Source organism: Emys orbicularis, chromosome 19 (assembly GCF_028017835.1).
Source record: "Emys orbicularis isolate rEmyOrb1 chromosome 19, rEmyOrb1.hap1, whole genome shotgun sequence".
Classification (NCBI taxonomy): domain Eukaryota; kingdom Metazoa; phylum Chordata; order Testudines; family Emydidae; genus Emys; species Emys orbicularis.
The window spans coordinates 3,222,705-3,236,390 of NC_088701.1; the positions used below are offsets into that span (position 1 = coordinate 3,222,705).

At 63.6% G+C, this 13,686-nt stretch overlaps 1 protein-coding gene across 1 annotated transcript in view; it reads left to right on the top strand.

The window, feature by feature from the left end:
• Positions 1–235: 235 nt before the first annotated feature.
• MAST1 (microtubule associated serine/threonine kinase 1) overlaps positions 236–13,686 on the top strand; it is a 34,450-nt gene continuing 20,999 nt past the window's right edge. Inside the window, exons 1-6 of the mRNA XM_065419690.1 lie at positions 236–321; positions 7,543–7,631; positions 9,264–9,339; positions 11,356–11,434; positions 11,735–11,895; positions 12,435–12,510. Coding sequence (XP_065275762.1) covers positions 236–321; positions 7,543–7,631; positions 9,264–9,339; positions 11,356–11,434; positions 11,735–11,895; positions 12,435–12,510 — 567 coding nt within the window. The remainder of the gene's footprint in view (positions 322–7,542; positions 7,632–9,263; positions 9,340–11,355; positions 11,435–11,734; positions 11,896–12,434; positions 12,511–13,686) is intronic.

Here is a 13,686-nt window from a genome sequence, read left to right on the forward strand (position 1 = left end):
CGCTCCCAGCGCCCCCCCCCGCCAGACACACACCCAGTAACCCAGCCCCCCCCGCCAGACACACACCCAGCCCCCCCCCCCGCGGAGACACACCCCCAGCCCCCCCCCGCCAGACACACCCCCAGCCCTGCCCCTCCCCGCTCCCAGCGCCGCCCCCCGCGCCCCGCTCCGGCTTCTCGGCAGCCGCTCGCTGCGCTCCGCGCTGGGCTCGGCCCCATGGCGGTCCCGGGGGGCGATGTCTGAGCCCCGGCGCGCCGCCCCGGCCGAGCTCCCGCGGCCCCGGAGCCTGGACGGCAGCAGCATGTTCCGCCGCACCAAGAGGTACCGGGGCCGGGACACCTGCCCCCTCCCCTCCCCCCTCAGCCCCCCCTCCATCCACAGCCCCCCTCAGCCCCCCTCCCTCCGTCCCCCTCCCCCCTTCCTCCCCCCATCATCCTCCATCCCCTCCCCCCATCGTCCTCCGTCCCCCTCCCCCCTTCCTCAGCCCCCCTCCATCCCTCCCCCCATCCTCCTCCATCCCCCCTTCCTCAGCCCCCATCATCCTCCATCCCCCTCCCCCCTTCCTCACCCCCCCTCCATCCCTCCCGCCCATCCTCATCCATCCCCCCCTTCCTCAGCCCCCCTCCATCCCCAGCCCCCCATCATCCTCCATCCCCCATCGTCCTCCGTCCCCCTCCCCTTTCCTCAGCTCCCCTCCTCCCTCCATCCCCCCTTCCTCAGCCCCCCTCCATCCCCAGCCCCCCATCATCCTCCATCCCCCCTTCCTCAGCCCCCATCATCCTCCATCCCCCTCCCCCCTTCCTCACCCCCCCTCCATCCCTCCCCCCATCCTCATCCATCCCCTCCTTCCTCAGCCCCCCTCTATCCCCAGCCCCCCATCATCCTCCATCCCCTCCCCCATCATCCCTCCATCCCCAGCCCCCCATCATCCTCCATCCCCCATCCTCCTCCGTCCCCCTCCCCCTTCCTCAGCTCCCCTCCTCCCTCCATCCCCAGCCCCCCATCATCCTCCATCCCCCCCATCCTCCTCCATCCCCCCTTCCTCAGCCCCCATCATCCTCCATCCCCCTCCCCCGTTCCTCCCCCCCCTCCATTCCTCCCCCCATCCTCCTCCATCCCCCCCTTCCTCAGCCCCCATCCTCCTCCGTCCCCCTCCCCCCTTCCTCACCCCCCCTCCATCCCTCCCCCCATCCTCCTCCATCCCCCCCTTCCTCATCCCCCCTCCATCCCCTCCCCCCATCCTCCTCCCTCCCCCTCTCTCCACAGCCTCCCTCCCCCCTTCCTCATCCCCCCTCCATCCCCTCATCCCCCTCCTCCCTCCATCCCCCCATCATCCTCCATCCCCCTCCCCCATCCTCAGCCCCTCCTCCTCCTCCATCCCCCTCCCCCATCCTTCTCCATCCCCCTCCCCTGTCAGTCCCCCTCCCCCTCCTTCCTCAGCCCCCCATCATCCCTCCTTCCCCTCTGTCCAGATCCTTCCATCCTTATCCCTCTCCCTCATCCCTCCCCCATCATCCCCCTCCCCTCTCCCCCGCCATTCTCCCCTTCCCCATCCACCCCATCCCCCCATCATCCCTCCTTCCCCTCTGTCCTGATCCTTCCATCCCCGTTCCCTCCCCCATCCCCTTCCCTCCCCCCAACTCTCCATCCTCCTCCTTCTCCCCCAACATCCCTCCATCCCCATCCCCCTCTGTTCTCACCTCTCCATCCCTGTCAGCCCCCTCCCTCCAGCCCCTCTGTCCCTCCCTCCTTCATCCCTCCGCCTCCCTCTTCCTCACTATCCCTCCATCTGCAGCCTCACCCCCCCACCATCTCCCTCCCTACATCCTGCCCCTGGCACCTCCCTCCATCCCACTTGCCTTCCCCGCCTGGCTTTTCCGCCTCTTTCTCAGTGTCTTGGGGGTATTTTTGCTGGGGGGTGCTGGGGTCTCCCCCCAGTGACCAACACTGATGGGGGGGATGCTGATGAGTTCAGGGCTGATGTGGGGATGGGGGGGATGTCTTTGGAGTCGGGGGGCAGAGGCTGCTAGCTGGGGGGTCATGTTCAGAGCTGGAGGGGGCAGATTTGGAGTGGGGGGATTCAGAGTCTGGGGGGGGAGGGTGCCCTGACACACCCCTCCCTCCCTCCTCCATCCCCAGACACTCCCCTCCCTCCATCCCCATACAAACCCCTCCCTCCCCCTCCAACCCCAGACACACCCTCCCTCCATCCCCATACAAACCCCTCCCTCCCCCCTCCAACCCCTGACACACCCTCCCTCCATCCCCCTACAAACCCCTCCCTCCCCCTCCAACCCCTGACACACCCTCCCTCCATCCCCCTACAAACCCCTCCCTCCTCCATCCCCAGACACTCCCCTCCCTCCATCCCCATACAAACCCCTCCCTCCCCCCTCCAACCCCTGACACACCCTCCCTCCATCCCCATACAAACCCCTCCCTCCCCCCTCCATCCCCACACAACCCCCCCCTCCATCCCCAGACACTCTCCTTCCTCCCCTCTCCAACCGCTGACATACCCTCCCTCCATCCCCATACAAACCCCTCCCTCCCCCTCCAACCCGAGACACACCCTCCCTCCATCCCCCTACAAACCCTTCCCTCCCCCTCCATCCCCAGACACTCCCCTCCCTCCCCCCTCCAACCCCTGACATTCCCCTCTCCCCTCCCTCCACTGAGACACCCTCCCTCCATCCCCCTCCAAGCCCCTCCCTCCCCTCTCCAACCCCAGACACACCCTCCCTCCACTGACACACCTCTCCCTCCCCATACATATCTATCTATCTATCCCCATACACCCCCTCTATCTATCTATCTATCCATCCCCATTCACCCCCTCTATCTATCTATCTATCTATCTATCTATCTATCTATCTATCTATCTATCTATCTATCTATCTATCTATCTATCCCCATTCACTCTATCTATCTATCTATCTATCTATCTATCTATCTATCTATCCCCATATACCCCCTCTATCTATCTATCTCACATACTCGGCTCTTTCTCAGTAACAGCCCAGATCCACCCATCTCTTGGCCCTCCAAGCTCTGCGTCCCGCTGGGCCTGGGGGGGGGACCCAGCTCTGGGGTCTGAGGGTTGTTCAGTATTTCCAGCCCCTGCCCCGTGGCGCCTCCTGTCTTAGGGGCCGAATAGTGTATGGGGGGGAGGGGCTAGAGACATATCTTGGAATGACAGCAAAGGAGAGCGGCCTCCCCCAGCCACCTCTACCCCTCTGCCCTCCCGCCCCAGCCCTCTGCCCCCCAGCCACCTCACCCACCTGCCAAGTGCTGCCTGGCTGCTTGGAGGGGCTGGGGTGGGACTGGGGGGCAGGGCCCTTTGGGATCAGTCTGGGGAGGGTGGGGGGAGACGGGTGTGGAGCCGAGGTGGGCACCTTTGGGGGAGTTACACCGTGTGTGTGTGTGTGTGTGTGTGTATGCGCGCGCAAGAGAGGAACAGCTACTGGTCCCTGGAGAGAGTGTGTGTTACTCCATGTGTGTGTTGTTGTGCAGTATAATTGGTGTTTGTGTGATAGTGTGTGTGGTGGGAGAAGGGCTTATACATGGTTGCGTATTCAGTAACACGTGCACACACTGATGCACATCCTGACACATTCACACATGCACTGACACACACTGACATACGTGCACACACTGACGCACGCTGACACGTTCAGACACACACTGACGCACTCACGCACACTGACACACGTGCACACGCTGCTGCGTACACTGACACGTGCACACACTGACACATTCACACACACTGACACACGTGCACACGCTGACACATTTGCACACCACTGACACACACTGACATGCTTGCACATGCACTGACATGGCCTTTCCTACCGGGCCCCCTCCAATTGAGAGCAACCGCCCGGCTCCCACCCATTGTTGGGTTTAATGAACTGCTTGGCCAGCTGCATCGCCATGGAGACAGGAGACAGACAGACAGGGCGTCTCCATGGAGACAGGGCATGGAGACAGACAGACAGCAGCTACACACCCACTAGGAGACAATACACACACAGAAGGACACACACACATCCTGAACCACACTCCCAGCCAGACCTGACCGGGACACAACACACACAGCCACTCACACACACACACACACACACCCCGCGCCAACCCCCCACCCCGTCACACCAGACAGATCTTCTCACACACACCCAGCCATCCAGACTGGAGGCAAACACACAGCCCCACACGCGCTGAGACACAACTGATCTCGCTCACCCTGGCTTCTGACAAACACACACACACACCTACACACTTAAACACACTGAGCCACATCACGCACAACCCAGACACAACTGGAATATGTGACCCTGAGAGCGGGCTGCGGGTCGGGAGTGAGGGGCACCGGCAGGGCTGGGAGTGGGGGGAGCCCAGGAGAGCAGGGGCTGTGGGTCGGGAGGGAGGGGCACCGGCAGGGCTGGGGGTGGGGGGAGCCCAGGAGAGCAGGGGCTGCGGGTCGGGATTGAGGGGCACGGGCAGGGCTGGGGGCGGGGGAGCCCAGGGGCAGGATGGCAGATCCCAGGCCTACCAGCGCTAACACTGAACAGCAGTGAATGGGCAGGCTGCTGCTAAGCAACCACGTGACGATGGCTGATGGTTGGTTCAAGATGGCTGCGCAGGCCCCGGTCCTGGGGGTCTGTGTCCAGGCTGCCCCCCTTGGTCCTAGCGGGTTGGTCTGTCTGCTCGGGCCAAGCTGCAGGCGGTGGGAGGAGCAGGGCACAGGGACTGAGGGGGCTGAGGCCGGGGTGCTTAGGGGATGGGACAGTCGAGGGTTTGGCAGTTGCCACTTCATGGCCTAGACATGGCTCCCCGGTCCAGAGCTGGGGGGGGGGGGAATCGCCCCTGCAAAGAGCAGTGTAGGGTGTATGACACATGGCTGAGGATGCTCGTCCCCACCTGTCACAGCAGAGGGGAGCAGCCAGCATTCCCATAATCCCCTGCTCTCCCTGGCTCTCTCTGTCCCCTTTCCCCTCCGTGGGTTGTTGATTCTGAACCCTACTGATAGCCAGTTATACGTCAGAGCCGTGAAGTGTGAAACAGTCTGTGTACGGGCCAGGCTCTGCTACCGGCTCAGCCAATGGGCACCAGGGTCCCGCAGCTAATAAATAATCCTCGGTGGGGCAGATAAATTACCCCAGACGGGGCAGCGGCTAGAACTCTGCAGGGCCCAATGGGCCGGAGCAGCGACAGCCCCAAAGCTGATGGTGCGCGAGAAAACTGCCAGTGAGAGATTGGTACAGCCACGGCTCTGCCGGAGCCCCTCACTCCCGACCCGCAGCCCCCTGTCCCCCCAGCTGTGCCGGAGCCCCTCACTCCCGACCCGCAGTCCCCTGTCCCCCCAGCTCTGCCGGTGCTCCTCACTCCCGACCCGCAGCCCCCTGTCCCCCAAGCTGTGCCAGAGCCCCTCACTCCCGACCCGCAGCCCCCTGCTCTCCCAGCCCTGGGCTCCCCCCACAGCTCTGCCGGTGCCCCTCACTCCCGACCCGCAGCCCCCTGTCCCCCCAGCTCTGCCAGTGCCCCTCACTCCCAACCCGCAGCCCCCTGTCCCCCCAGCTCTGCCAGTGCCCCTCACTCCCGACCCGCAGCCCCCTGTCCCCCCAGCTGTGCCGGAGCCCCTCACTCCCGACCCGCAGCCCCCTGCTCTCCCAGCCCTGGGCTCCCCACACAGCTCTGCCGGTGCCCCTCACTCCCGACCCGCAGCCCCCTGTCCCCCCAGCTCTGCCAGTGCCCCTCACTCCTGACCCGCAGCCCCCTGTCCCCCCAGCTCTGCCGGTGCCCCTCACTTCCGACCCACAGCCCCCTGCCCCCCTCAGATCTGCCAATGCTCCTCACTCCCGACCTGCAGCCCCTGCTATCCCAGCCTAGCCCCCCAGCTCTGCCGATGCCCCTCATTCCTGGCACTCCCCTTCTCCATCTTTGTTTATTGCACCTCAATCCTGATTTATCTCTGGGTTGGTTTGTTTTGTTGTTGCGGGGGGGGGGGGGGGGGAGGTCAGGACTCCTGGGTTCCATTCCCAGCTCCGTCACTGACTCCCTGTGTGACCTTGGGCGAGTTACCTCATTCGCCACCTCGGCCATGAGCCAGCTCTGGGGTGGAGCCTGGCAGCTGGGTAGGAGCCCAGAGCAAGGCAGGACCAGCAGGAGAATGTGAGTGATGGGGCTGGGGGAGGGGGGAATGTCAGGGCCGGATAATTTAAGCAGGACCCTGGGGTCAGCTTGTGAGAGATGTCCTGGAGTCTGTTCTTGACCGGGCATGAAAACACAGCACAATAGTGAGGGAATAGAACCCAGGAGTCCTGGCTCCCAGCCCCCCACCCCATCCACCCACTGGGCCCCACTCCCCTCACAGAGCTGGAGATAGAACCCAGGAGTCCTGGCTCTCAGCCCCCCCCCCCCCCAACCACTGGGCCCCACTCCCCTCACAGAGCTGGAGATAGAACCCAGGAGTCCTGGCCCCCAACCACTGGGCCCCACTCCCCTCACAGAGCTGGAGATAGAACCCAGGAGTCCTGGCTCCCAGCCCCCCAACCACTGGGCCCCACTCCCTTCACAGAGCTGGAGATAGAACCCAGGAGTCCTGGCTCTCAGCCCCCCCCCCCCAACCACTGGGCCCCACTCCCTTCACAGAGCTGGAGATAGAACCCAGGAGTCCTGGCTCTCAGCCCCTTCCCCAAACACTAGGCCCCACTCCCCTCAGAGAGCTGGGCACGGATGTTGTCACACCCTTCCTGCAGTTGAAGTGAAGGTTATAGGCCTATGGGGAGCCTGGCCCTGGGAGGAGAGTGATATGTAGTGGTTAGAGCAGGGAGGGCCTGGTAGCCCTGCAGCCCCTGTCCTGGGGCTGGGCACTGGTGCCGGAGTGGGGGGAATTCGGGAGGAGGGCAGCACAGACGTCGTCACCTGGCGTCTGTCCCCATCAAACGGCTGGGAGGGGCCCTACTGCTTAGGGCTGGGAGCCAGTACTCCTGGGTTCTATCCCTGGTGGTGGGAGGGGAGTGGGGGCTAGTGGTTAGAGCAGGAGGGGCTGGGAGCCAGGACTCCTGGGTTCTTTCTCCGGTGGTGGAAGGGGAGTGGGGGCTAGTGGTTAGAGTGGGGAGGGGCTGGGAACCAGGACTTCTGGGTTCTATCCCCTGTGGTGGGAGGGGAGTGGGGGCTAGTGGTTAGAGCGGGGAGGGGCTGGGAGCCAGGACTCCTGGGTTCTTTCCCCGGTGCTGGGAGGGGAGTGGGGGCTAGTGGTTAGAGCGGGGAGGGGCTGGGAGCCATGACTCCTGGGTTCTTTCCCCGGCGCTGGGAGGGGAGTGGGGGCTAGTGGTTAGAGCGGGGAGGGGCTGGGAGCCAGGACTCCTGGGTTCTTTCCCCAGTGCTGGGAGCGGAGCAGAGCTCAGGGTTTCTAGGCCTGGGCCAGAGGGGGTCGAGAAGACGCCGAAGGGGAGCTGTCTCTTCAAACTCCCTTGATCACATGCTGGCTTTGGGACTGGGGTCTGTCCCCCCTTCTCTTGTTCTTTCCCTTCTCTGCAGCTGCCGAACCAGTAACAGGAAGAGCCTGATCCTGACCAGCACGTCCCCGACGCTGCCGCGGCCCCACTCCCCCCTCCCGGGTCACATCGGTGAGTTCCCCCAGCCCGGGACTCCATCCATCCAGCGTCGTCCCAGCCATACTGCTCCGTAGCCAGCAGGGGGAGCGCTTGCCCCCACCACGGGCGGTTCCCTTCCCTCGCTGAGCCCCGGGCTGCTCCCATCACCCAACGGCTGCCCAGCTCTTCGTCTGGCTCCATCCCTGGAGCCTTGTGTCTGGCTGCCCGTCCGTCCGTCCATCCGTCTGCCTGTCTATTCATTTACCACAGCGTCAATCTATCCATTCATCAGTCTAGCCAGTCGTCCGTTCCTGAGTCCTCCATCCATCCATCCATCCAACCATCCATCCATCCAACCATCCAACCATCTCTTTCAATCCATCCATCCATCCAACCATCTCTTTCAATCCATCCATCCATCCAACCATCTCTTTCAATCCATCCATCCATCCATCCATCCATCCATCCAACCATCTCTTTCAATCCATCCATCCATCTATCCATCCATCCATCCATCCATCCATCCATCCATCCATCCATCTCTTTCAATCCATCCATCCATCCAACCATCTCTTTCAATCCATCCATCCATCCATCCATCCATCCATCTCTTTCAATCCATCCATCCATCCATCCATCCATCCATCCATCCATCCATCCATCTCTTTCAATCCATCCATCCAACCATCCAACCATCTCTTTCAATCCATCCATCCATTCATCACTCTAGCCAGTCATTCGTTCCTGAGTCCTCCATCCATCCATCCATCCAACCATCCATCCATCCATCTCTTTCAATCCATCCATCCATCTATCCATCCATCCATCTCTTTCAATCCATCCATCCATCCATCCATCCATCCATCCATCCATCCATCCAACCATCTCTTTCAATCCATCCATCCATCCATTCATCATTTAAGCAGTGTAGCTATCCTTTTGTCCATCCACTCATCCATCTGTCTACCAATCCATCCATCCATCCATCCATCCACTGTCCACCTCGCTACAGTACATCCATCCATTCTTCTGTCTTTCAGATCAATCCATCCATTCATCCATCTCCAATCCATCTCCCCATCTAGCCTTCTGCCCATCTATCAGTCTATCCATTCCATTCTTCTGTCAGTCCATCCATCCATTTATCTATCTGCTAACCCAGCTGTCTGTCCATGGACAGATTCTCCATCCATCCATCTCTTTCTCATGCCCCCATCATCACTTTCTCCAACCGCCAACAACTTTGCCTGACATTAGGGGAGGGGTAGCTCAGTGGCTTGAGTGCTAAACCCAGGTTTGTGAGTTCAGTCCTTGAGGGGGCCATTTAGGGATCTGGGGCAAAAATCTGTCTGGGGATTGGTCCTGCTTTGAGCAGGGGGTTGGACTAGATGACCTCCTGCGGTCCCTTCCAGCCCTAATCTTCTATGATTCTATGACCTGCTGTAATGAATTTAAGTTACAAAATGTCTATTAAAGCTTACAAAAGTATTACTGCCTTCCACCCCATTGGCTGCTCTTGGGAGGAAGTGGGAACAGCAGCCAATAACAACGTCCACCCCCTGTGGCTCTGCCCTCTATGGGGGAAGCATGTGGCGTTGGTGGCAGCCCTGGGATGCTAACATGCTCTATGTCTGTCTGTCGTCCCCTGCTCCCTCTCCCTCGCAGGCAGCAGCCCCCTGGACAGCCCGAGGAACTTCTCCCCCAATGCACCCGCCCACTTCTCCTTCACCACCTCGCGCAGGTAAGGGCTGCGCCGCCCCCTTGGTGCCAGTCTCCGGGGAGTGGAACGAGTTTACCGGGCCTCAGCCCAGTTCCCAGGTGTCTTCACCATAAACAACCTTCTCCCTCCACAGCAAACCGACACCCTCCCACCCGCCAGCAGCCGCAGCACAAACACCAAAGCCTGAACTGGCTTTAGAGCTGGGGAGAGAACCCAGGAGTCCTGACTCCCAGCCCTTCCCCCCCCCTCTACCCATTACACCCTACTCCCCTCCTATATCTGGTAATAGAACCCAGGAGTCCTGGCTCCCAGCCCCTCCCCCCACTCTACCCATTACACCCTACTCCCCTCCTATATCTGGTAATAGGACCCAGGAGTCCTGGCTCCCAGCCCCCCCCCTCTAACCACTAGACCCCACGCCCCTCCCAGAGCTGGGGAGAGAACCCAGGAGTCCTGGCTCCCAGCCCTTCCCCCCCCGCTCTACCCATTACACCCTACTCCCCTCCTATATCTGGTAATAGAACCCAGGAGTCCTGGCTCCCAGCCCCTCCCCCCACTCTACCCATTACACCCTACTCCCCTCCTATATCTGGTAATAGAACCCAGGAGTCCTGACTCCCAGCCCTTCCCCCCCCCGCTCTACCCATTACACATTACTCCCCTCTTATATCTGGTAATAGAACCCAGGAGTCCTGGCTCCCAGCCCCTCACCCCACTCTACCCATTACACCCTACTCCCCTCCTATATCTGGTAATAGAACCCAGGAGTCCTGGCTCCCAGCCCCTCCCCCCACTCTACCCATTACACCCTACTCCCCTCCTATATCTGGTAATAGAACCCAGGAGTCCTGGCTCCCAGCCCCTCCCCCCACTCTACCCATTACACCCTACTCCCCTCCTATATCTGGTAATAGGACCCAGGAGTCCTGGCTCCCAGCCCCCCCCCCTCTAACCACTAGACCCCACGCCCCTCCCAGAGCTGGGGAGAGAACCCAGGAGTCCTGGCTCCCATCCGATCCCCTGGCCCACGCAGGAGGCTGCAGCTGCCGCTCCCTGCTCTGATTACAGCCCTGCCCACCCACACCAGCCCCTGCCAAGAGCCCGGGGAGAAATGGCGCCGTCTCCTCCTGGTGGGGCTCACCCGGCCAGCAGGTCCTGGCGTCCCTCGGCTGAACCGACTGGTGGAAAGTGCCGCTCCCTTCTCCATTCCGGGCCACGGGGCGCGAGGTCTGTCCCTCCGCATGGCGCCTTCCCCATGCGCCCTGGTGCAGGGACGGGGCGAGGGACTGGTGGAGCCGGCTTGGGCCAAAGCCAGGAAGGGAGTGTGAGCAGGACAGGGCCAGGGAGCCAGGACTCCTGGGTTCTCTCCCCAGCTCGGGGAGGGGAGTGGGGGCTGGTGGGTTAGAGCGGGGGGGCTGAGAGCCAGGACTCCTGGGTTCTCTCCCCAGCTCTGGGAGGAGAGTGGGGTCTAGTGGTTAGAGCCGGGGTCTGGGAGCCTGGACTCCTGGGTTCTCTCCCCAGCTCTGGGAGGAGAGTGGGGTCTAGTGGTTAGAGCCGGGGTCTGGGAGCCTGGACTCCTGGGTTCTCTCCCCGCTCTGGGAGGGGAGCGGGGGCTGGTGGGTTAGAGTGAGGGGGCTGGGAGCCAGGACTCCTGGGTTCTCTCCCCAGCTCTGGGAGGGGAGTGGGGGTCTAGTGGTTAGAGCCGGGGTCTGGGAGCCAGGACTCCTGGGTCCTATACCTGGCTCTGGGAGGGGAGTTAATTAACACTGCCATCGTTCCCAGTGGCCCCGTGTGTGACCCCCGAGCCCTTAGGGGACCCCCGGGTCTCAGAGCGGGGGTCCCCATGTAGCTGTTCGGGTGGGGCATTGCCTGGCATCTCTGCTCAGCCCCATTCTCCCCCATCCCACAAGCCAGGCAGCAGCTCCAAGCCCCTGGCATGGGGGCGGCTGGGCTAGATGGGGCCGAGGCCCTCGCTGCTCTCTGGAGACTGGATCCCCCTGGCCTGGATCACCTCACTCTGCTGTTTGGTCCCCTCAGGGCAGACGGGCGCCGCTGGTCTCTGGCTTCCCTTCCCTCGTCCGGATATGGAACCAACACGCCCAGCTCCACCGTGTCGGTGAGTGTCGACCCCCCAGACGGGCGGGTAGGGCCGGCCGGCGCGTCCACACAACGCTGGCCCAGTGCGGCGCTGCAGGGAGCGGGGCGGGGAGTCAGCAGGGGGCGCTCTCCTCACTCCGTCAGGGCTGGTTTCGGTGCAGCACTAGGGGGCGCTGTGCTGCAGTTCTAATAGGGCGTGGGAGTCTCTTTCACTTCCTCTCCGAAACGGCGGTTAATTACCTGATACGCCCCACCCCAGAGGTGGCTGCACCTCAGCGCCGGGTCCCTGCCTAACCCTCCTCTTTCTCTCCCTCCCTAGTCGTCCTGCTCGTCCCAGGAGCGGCTGCACCAGCTGCCCTACCAGCCCACCATGGACGAGCTGCATTTCCTCTCCAAGCACTTCGGCAGCACCGAGAGCATCACAGACGACGATGGGGGGCGCCGCTCCCCCGCCGTGCGCCCCCGGTCCCGGAGCCTCAGGTACTGCAGGAGCAGAGGGGACGCCCCCCTCCTCTCCGGACTCCCCCTCCCCCAGCGTCTGTTCCCTTCCCCTGGGCTGGGGTCACAATGGAAATCTGTCCGCTGCAGGGGCAAGGGGCTCAGCAGGGGGTGCCCTCTCCCAGCCGTCGATGCTGGCCCCAGTGAGGTGCTAGCGGGCGCTGTGCTGCGGGAAGTGGGGGCTCAGGAGGGGGCGCTCTCCTCTCAAAGCCAGTGCTGACCCCAGTCCCCAGCAGGGGGATCGGGAGAGGGATCGGGGGCTTAGCAGGGGGCGCTTTCCCTTGTACAAAGCCTTTCTGGTGCAACATCTACCAGGTCTCCACCCCAGAGATGGCTGCATCTTAGCTGCTGGATAAATGACCCCTGGATAAACAACTCCCGCGCCCCACCCCAGAGGTGGCTGCATCTCAGCGCCGGGTGGGTGGTTTCTGGGAGGCGGGAGGCACTGGGGGGAAACACGGCGTGGGGGGGGCACGGAGATGTAACACCATGTGACTCCTCCCTCCCTCCCTGCTCTGCAGCCCGGGCCGCTCCCCCTCCTCCTACGACAACGAGATAGTGATGATGAACCATGTGTACAAGGAACGGTTCCCCAAGGTATGCGGGGGGGGGGGGGGAAACAGGCCCTGAGGGCAGCGCAGGGGACAAGGGCCCAGGGAGCAGGGGTGGGGGCCCGTGGGCCTGGCAGAGTCCAGCGAGCGGGGGCCCAGGGGTGCAGCAGGGTGGGGGACCAGGGGCGCAGCAGGGTGGGGGCCTGGGGGCCTGGCAGAGTCCAACGGGCAGGGGCCCAGGGGTGCAGCAGGTTGGGGGCCTGGGGGTCTGGCAGAGTCCAGCGAGTGGGGGCCCAGGGGTGCAGCAGGGTGGGGGCTTGGGGCCCTGGCAGAGTCCAGCGAGCGGGGGCCCAGGGGTGCAGCAGGGTGGGGGACCAGGGGCGCAGCAGGGTGGGGGCCTGGGGGCCTGGCAGAGTCCAACGGGCAGGGGCCCAGGGGTGCAGCAGGTTGGGGGCCTGGGGGTCTGGCAGAGTCCAGCGAGCGGGGGCCCAGGGGTGCAGCAGGGTGGGGGCCTGGGGCCCTGGCAGAGTCCAGCGAGCGGGGGCCCAGGGGTGCAGCAGGGTGGGGGACCAGGGGCGCAGCAGGGTGGGAGCCTGGGGGCCTGGCAGAGTCCAATGGGCAGGGGCCCAGGGGTGTAGCAGGTTGGGGGCCTGGGGGTCTGGCAGAGTCCAGCGAGCGGGGGCCCAGGGGTGCAGCAGGGTGGGGGCCTGGGGCCCTGGCAGAGTCCAGCGAGCGGGGGCCCAGGGGTGCAGCAGGGTGGGGGCCTGGGGGCCTGGCAGAGTCCAACGGGCAGGGGCCCAGGGGTGCAGCAGGGTGGGGGCCTGGGGCCCTGGCAGAGTCCAGCGAGCGGGGGCCCAGGGGTGCAGCAGGGTGGGGGCCCGGGGAGCAGGGCAGCCCTGTGCCCTGGTGTGGGATTCGCCAGCGGGGAGGCCAGCGAGATCCCTGCAGCGCCTGTGGGCAAAGCTCCCGGCTGTGAGTCTCTGGGCAAGGGGAGTCGGGCAGGACGGGCTGAGCAGGAGGGGCTGAGCAGGACCCCAGGGTCCAGCCGAACCCGGTGGGGGCGGGGGTGTTCCTTTGGGAAGGGAGCCCTCTGGTGGTGAAACGCTGTACAACCGCTGCCTGCTCCCGCCGGGGATTGCATGGGGGATCCCCGGGGGGTCGGAGGGGGGACCCGCCCCCCATTCCCCTCAGGGTCTCGTTCACCCCTGGGACCAAGAGACAG